A 17,518-nucleotide genomic window follows, 5' to 3' on the forward strand; every position below is an offset into this window, starting at 1 on the left:
TGTTCTCATAAGTTTTCGTTGCTATATATAATGCTTATTGGCATTGATACCAGACCCTGTAGCCTCTCACTAAGAGACAGGAGTATGTTCAATTACGAAATGACATCAAAATAAATCGCACTTAATAATGTTTTTATACAAAAATCAATTTTTGTTGATATTTTCGTTTCTTTCAATAGAGTTATGGGAATCAATGGCGGCTATTTTCCTGCAATCTGCCGGGTATGTTTTTAGTTATAAGGAAACCTTGTATATTGTCAATCGCTGATTGCGATTTTAATTATACGCGTGCAAATTTATAATACTTTTTTATTAGCGCAGAATGACAGCTGTTCATCCGCTAATGAACTGTTTCGAAGCACTTTTTGGCAAAATACTCTCTGATTTCTCTGCTTAAACATATGCGACGTGATGAAACTGAATGATTGCAATATGACTGAAATATAAAACGGCTAGGTCATTGAAATATATTGGATACCAAGCCTCCAGCTTTCGATCGGTTGATAAATATACAATTATTAATGCTCCTGAACGAAGTTCATAGCAATAATTGTAAACGCATAAGTCTTTTTTTAATAGCCGCACAGCGATAGCTGGAGCTATTTTTGGCCTTCTCTTAGTTTTATACAATTCAAAGAATTGAATTGTATTGGGGCGCTGTCTTTTAAGATCTGTTCACACAATTTCATGATTTTTGAAGTCAAATTGGAGTAGTGATTTTGGTCAAGCCGAAACAGGAAGTGGAGCGAAAAAGCGAGTGGTTTTGCGGCGTGAATTTTTTAGCTCTAATTTTGAAAGTAGAGTGAGAAAACGGTGTTTGAACAAGAATTCGCTTTCTCGCTAGTGGTTTTTTGTTCACATGCGGCATTTTCACTTTGATTTTTACTGTTTTTTCGATTTTTTGGATCGGATTATTTTCTAAGTAGTTCTTCCCAATACGTTCATAGTTCATTCTGGGTCTATTTTTTGTTTAGTCAATGAAAATTCTTTGAATTGTACTTCAGGACTTGTCCTGCTATGTTTTTTTTCGTCGTCGCGATTTTTGTTACGACCATATGACGTCACAACCACTTCAAATCTGCTTTTTGTTCATTCGTCCATGCAATTTCAACTGAAGTGCGTGTGGGACGTCATTTTGCGTTCGCAGTGGAGCGAGTGTCTTTCTTCATTTGCGTGATTAAATTTTGGTCACACTTGAATTACCTCGCTCTCAAAAATGACTTCCTCACTTTGAAATTGACTTTTATTTACATTAATTTATAGAGATGAGGTCAAATGGATGTGTGTCACTTTAAATCAAGGGTATCTGAGAGCAGCTAATAGAGGCAGCAAAAACTTATACAGATTTTCAATCAAAATATAACATATCAGCCTTCAATGAGAAGACAAATTTTTTTGGTCTGTCTTTTTTACTGTTTTTTTTATACTGCAGATCTACGAAGCTATTGCGGCTATTTGCTGGCAATATGCCAGCTATGTTTTTTATGCAAATTTGTTGCTGGACAATTTTGCGTTTTTCTTCTAGAACTTTCTTTGACTTCTCAAGTGACTTTTTCACGCTTTCGTTCTTCATTTTTGAGTGATATCTATTGTTCCGAAGTAAAGCTTGTTGCTAATGTAAAATCGGTTGCAGCATAGTAGAGGCAAGTGATTTGTAGCGCAGTGGTGGTCTTGGAACTGGAGGTTATTGGTTCGAATCCCGGCGGGGGAAAGGTTTTCTGCACCCATAAAGAAAAATTGATCAAGGCTACAGCCCCTGAATTAAATTGCCTCACCTGTCGTTCAAGAGCAATTATTCCGACATTTGTCGGTTTATGTTTATTACATGCAAGAAAAATTCATAAAGTTAGTTGTTAATACCACTGCTCTTCTATCCAGTTGGTTCATATAGAACTACAGAATAACTTAGATTTTAACTTAGCAGAACTACGCCCTCGTTTTGCCTCAGACCACGCCCTCGGAGATTTTTGAACGAAATTGCACTGACTAAATCATGACCTAGCCTAGAGAAACTTTGAGAAACCTAGCAGCTGCAGCAGCAAAGGAGCTAAAAGATGAAACGTCAGGTTGAAATGGAAACATGTTTCATAAGAGTTGTTGATGCGCAATTTGATGTTAACTCTTTGACTTGTAAATTTATTTTCCTAAGTTCTCTTTATAGTCAAAAACAATAGTTTGTCGCTAAATAATTGAACTACTTTTAATTTTGGGTCGATATCTCTGCTTGAGGAAATGTTTTTTAATTCAATTTTATACCGTTGGGAACTGTATGTTAGCCTGGCTTTTTTATTAAGTCAATTTTGACCGATCAATAACTTTTCCGGTTGTCCCGCCTCATTCCTATTTTTTAACCCCTATCATTTCACACCCATTTTTCTTTCTATCATCTCACCTCGATTTTACTCCCTTGTATAATTGGTACTGTAATCCTTTGACCCTGTCCCTCGGACCATGACTGTGCCTCAAAAACCCATGGGACTTGATATGAAACACGCACAACCAAACATGGGATCGATTTATGCACTAGTTATGAGAAAATATGCTTTTAATGTCGACAGCTATTTTGCTTTGTGAAATGACAGGGTGCGAGTGAAATGATAGGGTATTAAGATATGCGGGGGTTAAATGAATAGGGGAGAAAAGAGGTAAATCTTTTTTTCTGAGAGATGCAAAAATGGGTACCATTGAAAAGCTCTTAAAAACAGCACAGATCTTTGAAGAGGCTTCTTCATTTTTTAAATTTCTTTAATTTTACAATTTTAATTTTTAATCAGTTCTTAAAATTTTTAATTTTACAAATCAGTTCTGCCATTTTGTACATTTCATATATTATTTTTATACAATTATATAATTGTGTTGGAAGTTTTGACTTTCTGAGACAAAAAATCTGAATCGAAGCTTTCTTGGTATCAGAAATTTGAAAATTATTTGATAGGTGGGAACAATTCTGCGCGAAGCACAGCCGATGCCTATTAATTATTATTGTTTACAGGTCTCTCACCCGATCCTAGCAATTTACCATCTGCAGCGGGAGGGGGTGGCCTATCGGGTGTGGCTAGTGGGGCTGCTGGGGGAGGAGTGTCGGAGGCAGAGATTGAGGACCTCAAGGACGATGCCCTCTACTTCTCACGCATTAAGGACATACAACAGGGCCTTATTCCAATCACTGACAAACTAGTGAGGGTTCTTCCATTGCCATTTTCTCAAGAATTACAATGTTTTAATTCTGCAATTAGATCCCAGGTTTTTTGCGAAGGTATTTCTTTCTGGAATTTTGAATGAGTAGATGACATACTACAAATGATAATAAATTCGATTTTATTGGCCTGGTAGCTATTTGAGTCATTAAAGGACATTGCACATACGATCATCAAGACCTTTATTGGCGAGCTTTGACCTTTCAGGTTTTTTCCTAATAAACTTTTTTGTACAAAGTTAATGCGCTTTTAATGGACCGAGGATTTTGTGTGTGTGTGTGTGTGTGTGTGGGGGGGGGGGGATAAATATTGCCATTTAATTTATCAGTTGAGGATAAATATTGCCATTTATCCTCAACTTATTCGATACGTGCTTCATCAGTTTCAAAAGACACTTAATTTGCGCCCTTTTCTCTTTTTCAGCGAGCTCAACCACATACTATCATTTGGCGTTCAATGCTTAGTGTAAACTGAATTAAGCAATTTTATGTTTTGTTTCTAACAATACTTTTTTCATAAGTAATTTGTTTTTTTTTTATGATTTAGGAAGGTCAGTTTGAACTGATTTGGAAAGATTTCAGACAGAGAACAGGAGGATCTCTCCGACTGATACCTCGTCACATTTCAGAGGTAAAATGGATTTTTGTATGACAGGAGTTCACCGCATTAACAGTAGCATATTGTTGACTAAATAGAAACGGAAGAGATCAAATTTCACTGAAATTGGTTTTAGAAGAAATCAAAATTCTAAGTATTGCATATGTTGCCGAAATATTTTTGACAATGTTGGATTTCTTTGCTGTGGGTATTATGAAATCAATCATAAAATTTGATGAATCAATTATGCTTTTCATTGATGAAGTGGCCTTGGTTTTACAAAACATTGTTAAATAGGTTATGTGACTCTCCTAAGATCTCTATGAGATCTTCGAGGAACGTATTTATCAAGTTGCGTTTATCGAGAACCGCGAACAGTTTGAAAATGCCAAAAATTTATGAAGTCAACTTCTGGCTATGTATATAGGAACTTCTGGCGTTTCAACGTCTGGCACTGCAGGCTTTAGGCATTTGGAACTTGCTTGTGCGTGTTTTGAAGAGTTTGTTCCTTATTTATATCCCAGAAAATCTGTAGAGGCTATTCGGTTTTGGTTAAAATATAGAGTTAGGAAACACAACTCTTTTTTTACAAGGAATTTTGGTCTTCATCTCTAAGAAAAGACCTCATATGATCAACCTTCATCTATTGAGCTACATTTTATCCCCGCCAATTGGAATGTCTACTTAAGTTTTGTTGTTTTTTTTTTCAGGAACGGGTAGTTAGTATTGTGGAGCAGTTTCTGGCTCATGTGTTGTGGCAGGACAGATCTCTTGACACGGAAAATACTCCGTCTATTGTGGTAATTCTTACACTCAACTTCACCCTGAACCACTACTTTTTTATCCAACTATTTCTTCGCTCGTTAAAATATGACCATCTATGAAAAATTACGTTTTAACTGTTGTTCTATTTTATAGGAACAGAAATAGGAATCAAAACTAAGTTAAAGTTTGATTGACTGTCTAAGATATCAACGAAATACCTTGTTTCGTCTTCAACATTGAATTGTCTTTTCAAAAACCTTCAAATATTGGCTACTGCTGGCCCTATATTACTTGTTAAAACCTATCATAAGTTATATTGAAATCTTGCAATAATAAACTATTGCTTATCTCTGGATATAAACCAACCAATTTTGGCTCAACTAGACACGGCGAGGCTGTTTTGATTGGATGTGTTGATTTACATTTGATGGTTATTCAGATAAAAAATGTGTGAATTTATTACTGAATTGATTGTTTAGGACTCCCTCTACGTCTTTTTTGTGGAACGATACCTGCTTGCCAAGATGGCACATTATACCCTCTTCGACTTCCTCACTTCACTTCAGCACTTCTCAAGCAAAAACATCGTTAGTTGCTGAATGAAAAATGTCTGCTCGTTGAGGAGAAAATCAATTGTCTATTCCTTTCTCTAATTTTCCTGTAGCGTATGTGGACCGTCTTGACCACCATAGGAGAAACTTACCGATAATAAAACGCCATATATGGATTTCATGGAAACTTACTTAAACATACAATGATCATAAAAATTTTTGGCTTTCAATTTTTTGTTACTATAGCAAGACCATAAAATGGAAATCTTTATGGACTTTTATGGACCATATGTGGTTCGATTTTTTCCAAATATGTAAATTATTGATATAAACAAAAGGTTAATTTAATGTTTACATGCCTTCAGAATGATCAGGAAAATATGTTGAAATAATCAAAATTATACAAATCTTCTGTTTATTGATTAATGTTACCCATTAAGCTGTTCGTTCCTCTATATATAAAATAAGACCCAATGATCCTAATTGTCTGTCTATTGGTATATTTTCATGCTGACATTGTAGGAACTCTGTTAAAGTTCTTTTTTTGAAACGAATTTTTTCCCATTGCTCTTACATTAAAATGTAAGTTATTCCACTTTTGTATGCGCTTCAAAATCAACTATCTTTTACTCTCCTTAGTAAATTTTTTACGCTCTTATTATCAGCTGTTTTGTCCGTTTGTTCTGTTTTAACGGTAGGCGGTTTGCGCATTTTCTAAAGGTTTCTGATGTTATCCTCTGGTTTAAGTCTGTGAAATTTCAACAGACTAAACTTTGAAATAATTAAATCAGCTGGTAGGACATGTGATTTGAGATAAATTTTGTGAAACCGGGGGGTGTATGGAACGGTGGCGCTGAATTGGCTATTATCTTGGAGAACTTAATGTGGGTTTGGTCCCAGCCTAATTTATACACTTTCCAATATATTTCCAATATATATTTCTAATATACACTTTCAATGAATTTTTGCGAGGAAAAGGTGAATTCAAAGGGGTTAATCAATAGAACTTCGACATCAAAATAATTGTACCATTTTTTGTCCAACCATGGAGAATTAAGTTCCCCAAAAAGTTTTATGTTCTTGAGAGCATTTAAAACGCTGCTGCTATTTGTAAATTATGATCAAAACAGAAATGCATTTATCTTTTAGCTTTCAAGCCTAGCTTAAGATCTTAAAATTTCGTTTCTTTTGTGACCGCTCCCTGATTGTTTTTTCCTCGATGTACTTTTTTAAATAAAAAGGGAGCACTATATACCTTCGTTTGTTCATCACCTTTCCTACGCTTCCAGTAAAATGAAACCAACGTGCGCAGACAGCAGGCAATATAGTGATCTTCTTTGAGTCTGAACTAACGCAACTGAGCTTGAGAAAATTTATTTTTAATTAAAAGCCGCCCTCAGCTTCTCAACAGGCTATTATTGCGCCCCTGTTTTTTTACAGTTCAAAGAATTTGAATTGCATGGGGGCGCTGTCTTTAGAGATCTGTGACATTGGTTTTTACTATTTCATTTTTTATGATTATTATCTAAAAAATGGTTTCCCTAGTCCATTTATAGTCCATTCAGGTCAATTTTGTTGTTTAGTCAAGGAAAATTCCTTTCATTGTGTCAGTATTTGTCCTGCTAGTACAATCCAAAGGATTTGGATTGTATTGGTGTGCTGTATTTTTTTAAGATCTGTTCACGCATTTTTCGGCTTTTTCACGTCTTTGAGAAGTCAAATTAGAGTAGTGATTTTAGTCACGCTGAAGTACTAAGGGGAGCGAAAATTAGAGTAGGTTTTATGGTGTGATTTTTTTCAAACTTCCTTTAAAGTGGAGTTAGAAATTGGTGTTTGAACAAATTTTCGGTTTTTGAGAGTTTTTTTCCAGGTGCGTCAATTTGACTTCTTTTTTCAGAGTTTCTTTTCCTGGAGTGCTTTTAGTATGATATATATATATATATATATATATATATATATATATATATATATATTTGTGTGTGTGTGTGTGTGTGTTCTAATTGCGCCTAGCTGAAATTGCTAGAATTCATAAAGTGGCAGCTGAAACTTTTTATGACCTGAACACTTTTTTGTCAACATTAAAGAATAGTTGATTTTGCCCACTTTCAAAAATTATTTTTGTTGTATTATCACTTAGTATCATCAATGACAGGTCTCATTGGTTGATAATGAGGCGCTTAAGAACCTGATTAATGGTCCGAGTTAATAGCTTATTAATTTTCATGACTTCGACACTACTCGTTCTCAAAAATTTGTTCTGAGTTTTTGTTGAACTTTTGTAATTTTTATTGTCTTATCGTTTATTCTCATTAATAACAGGCCTCATAGGTTGCTAATAGGGGTTATGTCAGTTGACTAAATTGTTTCTGTTCAAAGTTGATGCCTTCTATGACTTGAACATCAATTGTTTTCAAGAATATTATAGAATCTTTGAGTTTTATAGAATTTTTGAGGTTGTTTTTGTTGTTAAGTTTATTATCTTATATCTTTATCTCATTTTTGACCGTTTTCATTGGTTTTTAAAAAGCTTTTTTTTTGTTTTAAATCTTTTCAATTCATAGCTATTGCTTTCTTTGACCTATACGCCGCCCGTTTTTTAAAAACAATTATTAGTGAATTTTTGAGTTTTGCAAGTATTTATCGAAGTTATTGCTGTCTTATCACTTAACCTCGTTAATGACAGGTTTCATCGGTTGATAATGAGAAACAAGGGAGTTTAATTAGTGGCATGAGTTCTTAGATGTGTTTTTTTTATTTCGACCATGTCTTTAAAAAATAGATACGATTTCTTAGTCTTGCTTGTTTTTTGTTCTTGTGGTAAAATAGCTTAATCTCAATGGTGTCAAACTAATTTTTCTCATTGGACATCTAACACAGCTTACTTTTTTGTGAGGTCAAAGCTAAATCAATTCTTTGGATTGTAATTCAAGACTTGTCCTGCTATGTTGTTTTTTTTTTCTTCGGCATTTTGCGTGAAATCTTCTTGACTTCGTCAGGCTAGTTTTCATTCTTTGCTCATTCTGGTCAAAGCGCTTTTAAACTTCAGTTGATAAACAGAGCAATCTCTAATGAACAGAGTCAATACCAAAACAGGAAATTGTGAATTTGAACATCAGTTGCTCAGCATAAAATGAACAGAGTCGGTATAAAAAATTGAAGTCCGAAATAAAAACGAGATAGACCCATAAAGCCTAATTTCAGATGCCCGCTACTTGAAGTTTTTTCTTATTAATTACAGTTACCATCTCGAATGCTGATTGGTATTGATACTAGCCCCTGTATCTTCTCATTAAGTAAGAGGATTATGTCTAACAACGAAATGAAATCATAATAGTTTGCATTTAAAAAAATCTTACATCAATCAGTTTTTAGATCCACTTTTGCTATCACTTTTTGCTGTTCTTTCAATACCTATCGGGGTTGTGGGAATCAGTTTAAGATTTGTAAGCTTATCATAGTTCGTCTCTGCAGGTGTTGCTGACGTTTGTCCAGTGTCTGGCTGGTGAGCTGGATTTCTCAAGTCTGAAAACTCTAATCTACTTGGGACAGTTTGTCAAGGCAGTACAGTGGAATTCCCTAGATGACCTCTACTGGTTCTGCACGTCGCATTTCAATTCCTACCTGTAAATTTTTTCGGGTCGTTTTTGTTTGTGCCCCCAGCTTAGTGTGTGTGTGTGTGTGTGTGTGTGTGTGTGTGTGTGTGTGTGTGTGTTCTAATTGCGCCTAGCTGAAATTGCTAGAATTCATAAAGTGGCAGCTGAAACTTTTTATGACCTGAACACTTTTTTGTCAAAATTAAAGAATATTTGATTTTGCCCACTTTCAAAAATTATTTTTGTTGTATTATCACTTAGTATCATCAATGACAGGTCTCATTGGTTGATAATGAGGCGCTTAAGAACCTGATTAATGGTCCGAGTTAATAGCTTAATAATTTTCATGACTTCGACACTACTCGTTCTCAAAAATTTGTTCTGAGTTTTTGTTGAACTTTTGTAATTTTTATTGTCTTATCGTTTATTCTCATTAATAACAGGCCTCATAGGTTGCTAATAGGGGTTATGTCAGTTGACTAAATTGTTTCTGTTCAAAGTTGATGCCTTCTATGACTTGAGCATCAATTGTTTTCAAGAATATTATAGAATCTTTGAGTTTTATAGAATTTTTGAGCTTGTTCTTGTTGTTAAGTTTATTATCTTATATCTTTATCTCATTTTTGACCGTTTTCATTGGTTTTAAAAAGCTTTTTTTTTGTTTTAAATCTTTTCAATTCATAGCTATTGCTTTCTTTGACCTATACGCCGCCCGTTTATTAAAAACAATTATTAGTGAATTTTTGAGTTTTGCAAGTATATATCGAAGTTATTGCTGTCTTATCACTTAACCTCGTTAATGACAGGTTTCTTAGTCTTGCTTGTTTTTTGTTCTTGTGGTAAAATAGCTTAATCTCAATGGTGTCAAACTAATTTTTCTCATTGGACATCTAACACAGCTTACTTTTTTGTGAGGTCAAAGCTAAATCAATTCTTTGGATTGTAATTCAGGACTTGTCCTGCTATGTTGTTTTTTATTTCTTCGGCATTTTGCGTGAAATCTTCTTGACTTCGTCAGGCTAGTTTTCATTCTTTGCTCATTCTGGTCAAAGCGCTTTTAAACTTCAGTTGCTAAACAGAGCAATCTCTAATGAACAGAGTCAATACCAAAACAGGAAATTGTGAATTTGAACATCAGTTGCTCAGCATAAAATGAACAGAGTCAGTATAAAAAATTGAAGTCCGAAATAAAAACGAGATAGACCCATAAAGCCTAATTTCAGATGCCCGCTACTTGAAGTTTTTTCTTATTAATTACAGTTACCATCTCGAATGCTGATTGGTATTGATACTAGCCCCTGTATCTTCTCATTAAGTAACAGGATTATGTCTAACAACGAAATGAAATCATAATAGTTTGCATTTAAAAAAATCTTACATCAATCAGTTTTTAGATCCACTTTTGCTATCACTTTTTGCTGTTCTTTCAATACCTATCGGGGTTGTGGGAATCAGTTTAAGATTTGTAAGCTTATCATAGTTCGTCTCTGCAGGTGTTGCTGACGTTTGTCCAGTGTCTGGCTGGTGAGCTGGACTTCTCAAGTCTGAGAACTCTAATCTACTTGGGACAGCTTGTCAAGGCAGTACAGTGGAATTCCCTAGATGACCTCTACTGGTTCCTGCACGTCGCATTTCAATTCCTACCTGTAAATTTTTTCGGGTCGTTTTTGTTTGTGCCCCCAGCTTAGTGGGTGCATATTATTTGCACCCCCGCCGCAAACCAGACGCCCCTGCCTTGTTTTTACATAATGATTTACAGTGTAATGACACGTGCTCTGTGGGTGGGGGGAAGGGGTGCATAACGTTGTGTGTGTGTGTGTGCGTGCGTGTGTATGTGTGTGTGCGTGCGTGTGTGCGTGCGTGTGTGTGTGTGTGCGTGCGTGTGTGTCTGTGCGTGTGTGTGTGCGTGTTTGCGCGTGTGTGTGCGTGCGTGTGTGTGTGTGTGTGCGTGCGTGCGCGCGCGCGTGTGTGTGTGTGTGTTCACATGTTTTAAAGATCCTTAAACATACAGCCTACACGACCATGCTTAAGTGCCTGATCTGCAAATGTTTTTTTGCTCATTAAGCATACAGCTTAGCAAAAACAAGCGAGACAAAAAAGCCATTGAACAAATTTTTGTGTATGTAGCCACTACCGATGGACATCAACAGGCGTCGGTAGCATGAAGGACTAGAACTGGGGCTGTGAAACGAGGAGCATGGGTTCGAGCCCGAGTACGGGAAGAAAAGGATGCATAGTGTACTGGGATAAAGAATTGGGGATTTTGTTGTCTTTTTCCCTTCTTAATTTCTTTGCTTTTTGTCACTTATATCTTCGTTTCCTTTTTTCTCTAGTCCTTCATCTTTTTTTCTACGTTTCTTTCTCTCCCCCTCATATACTTGTGATGCGTTTGTGGGCCTGCTAGTATATATATTATAGTTCAAAATTGAGATTTGTGCACAAGCACCATAAGATATAAGTATTGTTTTCAATGAGATCTAACAGGCACTGAATAACTTGTGTGGATTGTAACTTTGAAATAGTCAAAAAAATCAAGAAGACAAAAATTTGATTTTAAAAGATAGTCTATTGTTTATACATTTAATGCTGATAAACATTGCTGACAAATAATTTAAAATAGTTAGGTACTTTTTCAAAAGATTAACACAAAAAAACATTAAAAATCGTGCTCCGTAAATTTGCGCGATGGCATATTTTCGCCTTGAAGTTTAAATGGAGGAGTTATGTCTGATGGATTTTTGTATCAAATTTCTGGAATCTTTGGAATCTTTTGCAAATAGCCTTCCTGTCTCGACGCGGGCGGAGTCGTAACCGTTACGATAATTGATCATGATGGATTTATAATGAAACAAATCGACAAGATCCAAGGCTATTTCAAGAGCCAAAACTAGAAATTAACAATTTTGTCTGATATTTACGATGATATCAAACAAATTTTTTGTAACAGTTAATGGTCCGAGTTTTGTTGATGAGCAAATTTTTACAATGTGCACTAATTTTTTGCCCCCCACCAGTCGTTTGAGAGCAATTCATCCAATTAGATGGTTAATGTTTTTGAATCATTTTTATTTTTCATTTCAATAAACTTATGATCATAGGTTGCTCCTCTGATTAAGTGGAGAAGCTGTTGTAACTGTTAAATCAAGTTCTCTTGGAATTTGAGCGATATGTTTTTCACTTTGGTGATTTGACCTCAATCTTGTAATTCGATTTCTTAAAATTTAACTTTATATGTCTAACAACTGGTTGATTTTTAGCATGTTTGTATTACCTTTTTTTAATTCTACCTTTTTAGATTACCTTTTTTAAATTTCTACATATAAATGTTTTCATGGCTTTAAATTTGTTACCAAGTCAAGTGTATATCGTCAAGTTGATTAAGTACAATGTTTTTTAGCAGATCTCAGAACTCCTGGAAAACTTTAATGTCTACTGTTCGTATTTAGAAATTCTTATCTTCATTTCTGAGCTTAAGTGGAGAGAAAGTCTTTTTTAGTAGTAAAAAACTGACTAGATCAAATTGATGAAGACATCTAAATAATATTGAACGATCTGCTTGCTATGAGTACAAATACTCTCATGGTATTTGTTTTTGTTTGCTACCATAAACTCGATAGTTTCTCCTCCTAGATCTGAGGTCCAAAAAAAATCTCTTGTTTTCATGTTGAAAATTTCGGACAATTTTGGAGGCTTTATGACTCATTTTTGATAAAAAAATGAAGTGTCGATGATTTAAAACGCTAACGTTCCAAATTACAATTTTTGGTTTTATGTAATTCGATTGGTAGATTTTAATCGATAAATATGCAGAGCACTGCATATAGCGAAAAATTTTGTCGGTTGATAAAAGGCGCGGTCCACCTGTTCTTAAAATTTACTTAGAAAAAGAAAAGTAGATGAAGAAAATTTGCGGCATAATTTCAAACTGGCTCGATTTCTCAAATACTGATTTTGTATATCACTTTGGCTTGGAAGCGCTAAAATAGACAATAGATAAATTAACCGGGATGAAGTAATTGTGAAATGAACACTTGGAGGAAAAATTTTTCTGCTGTTAAGAAAAATAAAGCTGCTTTGAACCTTCCTTTGTTTTGCCAATTTTGAAATAGTTTAAAAGGAATTTCACAAAGGTCATCTTTTTTCCTGCAGTGATTTTTTACAGGGGATACTGTTTATAGTGGGAATGTGCTTTTTTCATCAATGAGTTTTTCACTGGAATTTTGACTGTCCCTGAAACTAATGCATGTACGTTGAGTCTGTCCAAAGTCAATCATCCAAAAAAATGGAATTGTAGATATCGGTTTGTCGAATATCCACAATGTATCAAAAAGATTTTCGGGTGACAACAGATATTCGGAACAAAAACCATTTAGTGAATTTTTGTTAATAGCCGCAAAGCGTTAGTTGAGGTTAATATTGGCCTTCTCTTGGTTTTTTTTACTACTCGAAGAGGCGTATTAGTTTTCTATCGGTCTTTTGTTTTTTACAGGAACTTTTGTTTTTTTTTACTTTAGTTTGTTCATGCAGCATTTTGAACTAAAAGCGAAAATGAGAGAAGCTGCCATACCTACATACATACATACATACATAAATAAATAAATACATCCATCCATCCATACATACATACATACATACATACATACATACATACATATATACACACACACACGCACACACACATACATACATACGCACACACACACACACGCACATACATACATACATACATACATACATAAATACATACATAAATACATACATAAATACATACATAAATACATACATAAATACATACATACATACAAACATACATACATACATACATACATACATACATACATACATTCATACATTCATACATACATACATACATACATACATACATACATACATACATACATACATACATACATACATACATAAATACATACATACATACATACATACACACACACACACACGCGCACACACACACACATACATACACACGCACGCACACACACACACACGCACATACATACATACATACATACATACATACTTACTTACTTACTTACTCACTCACTCACTCACTCACTCACTCACTCACTTACTTACTTACTTACTTACTTACTTACTTACTTACATTTTTGCCCAGATTTTTGCTGAGCGAGAGAATTTTTTTTTAATCATGCGCTGCGATCAGTGAATGACTTTTCGATTTCGAAAATCGTTTATGAGATAACCGTCTTGTAGCGGTTTTTCGTCCAATTAGCCCATTTTTGGTTGTAATTTGGTTTTTAGTGGAAAAAATTTTTATTCGGTGCCGATTTAATATGAAACCCTCTTGAAATTAATACCAGTTTTTTTGAGAGCCTGACAATTCGTTTCAAGTGTATAATGGGAACTAATTTCACAACTTATTTTCGAAAACCATTGCATACAATAAGTACCTTTTGATTTTTCATGCCTTGAGTGGTTTTTAACGTGATGTATCTTTGTATTTTATGATAACCTGATTTTGCCAGTTTTTGTTTGTATTTTTGAGTTTAAAAAATAGTTTCTGCACTCTCAGGGGTTTTCTTTTTGTTTTATTTTAATAGTAATTTTTTGGCGTTGTGTGTTTAAAATTCAGTGAAAATGTATTCATTAGTGCAATTTTAAAATTCTTTTGACATTTTTGTAAATCAGTTTAAAATCTTTGAACTCGATTTTTAATTCCTATATTCGTACAGGAGGAGGGCTTGTTGTTTTTCTAAGCGTCTAATGCTAAATAATGAAATGTATTTGTTTTCTGCTTCAATTTAGTTTTGTTTCTCATATTTTTTTTATTTTTTTTTTTTGTGTTTTTATTTTTACTTTTTCCACTGATATCAACGCTCAAATCTCTTGTTGCGACAGCGGTCTACGTTTTGCCAAATTTTCATGATCAAATCTATTGAATTAAAAATATACTCTTTTCGGAGAAAAAGTTTTGGTTTCGGCTTTAAGTAAAATTTTTTGTAAAGTTCCGATGACTAGAGTTGGTTCTGGAATTCTTCTTGCTATGTTTTTTATTTTGTCGGCAAGATTTTTTTTACGACCATATGACGTCACAGCCACTTCAGTTCTGCTTTTTCATTCGTTCATGCAATATCAACTGATTTGCGTGCGTGACGTCATTTTTCCGTTCTTATTGGAGAGATCTTCTCATTCTCCTGATTAAGTTTTTGGCCACATGTGACTTACCTCTTACTCAAAAAGGACTTCTTCACTTTGAAATTGACGTTTTAATTCAAAGAGATGAGGTCAAATGAGTGTTTTACTCAAATTGAAGGTTATTTGAGAACAGCTAATAGAAACAGCAGTAAGTTTTTTTGTTTTCTTAATGAAAATCTAACACCTCAGCATTTATTGAAAAGAATTTTTTGTTGTGGTCTGTTTTCGCTAGCTTTTTGAGTCTGCAGATCTACGAAGCTATTGCGGCTTTTTTGGTAATCTGCAAGTTAAATTTGTTTTTTTAATAGCCGCCCTCATCTTCTCAGCCGGCTATTATAGCGCTCCTATTTTTTTTTTACTTCAACGAACTTTTTTTCGCTTTACCATTTTGCCGCTTTTTCGACATTTTACGTGAAATCTTTTTGACTTCTCTAGGCTGGTTTCAGTCTTCTGTCATTCTGCTCAAAGTCCTTTTAAACAGCAGCTGCTCAGCAAAGCAATTAAAGAAGAAGAGATGCAGTATAAAAAAATCGAAGTCAGAAATAGATTCTTTTAGTTTCTCATTTATTTGATTTTGTTTGTGTTCTGGCTTGCATTGTTCAATTGATCTGCTGCTCAGGTAGAGTCCCTCCGAGTTTTTTATTCAATTCTTTGAATTGTATTTCAGGACTTGTCCTGTTATGTTTTTTACTTCGTCGAATAAAAAAAATGTTTCGCTTTACCTCATTTTGCCGCTTTTTCGACATTTTGCGTGAAATCTTTTTGACTTCTCTAGGCCAGTTTCACTCTTCTGTTCTTCTGCTAAAAGTGAATTTGAACATCAGTTGCTCAGCATAAAATGAACAGAGTCAGTATAAAAAATTGAAGTCCGAAATAGAAACGGTATAAACCCATAAAGACCAATTTTAGATGCCCGCTATTTGAACATCGTTCCTATAAGTCTTAGTTACCATCTCTAATGCTAATTGGTATTGATAGTAGCCCCTGTAGCCTCTCCCTAAGAAACACAAGTATGTTCAACTACGAAATGCCGTCAAAATAAATCGGACTTAAAAAATAATTTTGTACAAAAACCTTTTTTTTCAATATCTTCTATTCTTTCAATCCCAATCATGCTTATTGGAATCAATAAGCGGCTATTTTCCGGCTATCTGCCGGGTATGTTTTTTTATTTTTGTTCTAACTTGGCTGTGGTTCCAGCTATTGAGACGTTTTGCCATTAGAATCGTTTCATCGTCTTTTTATGTGTACGTTTTATCTAATGCAAATTTCAAGTTCTTAGTAGCGTTAAGATGGGATCAAATTTTGTTGCTCTGATCCTCTTTAGGGTGGGTAGATGTATACTCAGTTAGTTTTTTTGTTCAGTCAATTTTGGCCGATCGTTATATTTATCGTAGAGAGTTGTGAGCGGTATTCATAGAAAGCCACTCCAGCTTAGAATATGCAATTCAAAGGATTTTTTTTGAATTTCGTTTTTTACAGGGAGTTCTAGAGATTTTAAATTTTGTGAACATGCGACGGAATTACGATGCTTTTGTTCACAATTCCCGTAATTTTTGTCCAAATTTTCGTGATTTTTGCTAAGATTTTAAAATTGTTAACTTTAGTCTTGTTGGTTTTATTTTTAAACATAGAAGAAGGTTGCTTGGTTGTTCCATTTAATTTAAAAAAGATTGAGACTTTTGTCATCAAAATTGGCGCCAAATTTGCTTTTTAGCCCACTTTATTTAAGTTTGCTGGATGTAGAGAACTGAAAAATGCGGACATAATCTTCTTAAATTCAAAAAGAGAGCTAGTTGTAACCCCGCTTGATTTAAGAGTCTTCTGGATTTAGTACTTTGCCTTTTTTGCAAATTTAAACTCGATAATTATAGAAAATGCATAATTACTTTTGATATAATGAAAAATTTTGTCTAAAAATTGATCTCTTTCGGAACAATTTGGAGGAGTTATCTGTTTTCTTAGAAACGCAACAATATCAGAGCTTGTCTCGATCTCACCATGGGTCCTTACAGTAAAATATGTTTTAGATTTAATTGGTGCGCGGCCTTTTTCAAATTATTTCCGTATTTATAGTTTTTAATTTACTGACGAGGCTTTCAAATCAAGGCTTAATTATTGACAGATACTATTTACCCAAAAACAGTCTTAACGAACATGTATTATGGTTTCAGAGCTAAGCTCATTGTGTTTATGGCTTTGACAAAGTTTCAAACATGAAATTTTTTTGACTTCTTTTGTTTTGCTTTCATTTGTTAAGCTCTCTGGTAGGTTGATGACTTAATCTCCCCAATCAGAGATTTGCTTGGCATCTTTTTGAGGTACACGTGACACTAGACAAAGCTTAAAGTTTTTTTCTAATGTCTCTTATGACTTTGAATATGGTTTTAAGAAAACGTCTGTTACTTTTTGATCTTTGCAACTATTTTGCCTTGTTTCTCTCAACTTGTAGCGTAGTCTCGGTAAAAACAGGCCGAAAATTGTTTCTTGTGAGTTATAAATTGATGCCGATAACGATTTTTTTAAACTAACGGATTCCTGGTTATAATATTACGAGTTTTCCAAAAAAAATAAGATTTTTGAGCATTTTTTTAGGTTTTTGCTTCTTTGTCAAATTATCACACTATGGACAGGTACA

General features: G+C 34.3%; 1 protein-coding gene across 1 annotated transcript in view; it reads left to right on the plus strand.

Annotated features, from left to right (window-relative positions):
- Positions 1–17,518, plus strand: part of LOC142340526 (uncharacterized) — a 118,819-nt gene that overhangs the window by 84,534 nt on the left and 16,767 nt on the right. Inside the window, exons 15-19 of the mRNA XM_075391086.1 lie at positions 2,993–3,177; positions 3,744–3,827; positions 4,505–4,594; positions 5,039–5,146; positions 10,197–10,349. Of these exons, the coding sequence (XP_075247201.1) occupies positions 2,993–3,177; positions 3,744–3,827; positions 4,505–4,594; positions 5,039–5,146; positions 10,197–10,349 (620 nt within the window). The remainder of the gene's footprint in view (positions 1–2,992; positions 3,178–3,743; positions 3,828–4,504; positions 4,595–5,038; positions 5,147–10,196; positions 10,350–17,518) is intronic.

This window comes from Convolutriloba macropyga, chromosome 6 (assembly GCF_964194025.1).
Source record: "Convolutriloba macropyga chromosome 6, txConMacr16.3, whole genome shotgun sequence".
Classification (NCBI taxonomy): domain Eukaryota; kingdom Metazoa; phylum Xenacoelomorpha; order Acoela; family Convolutidae; genus Convolutriloba; species Convolutriloba macropyga.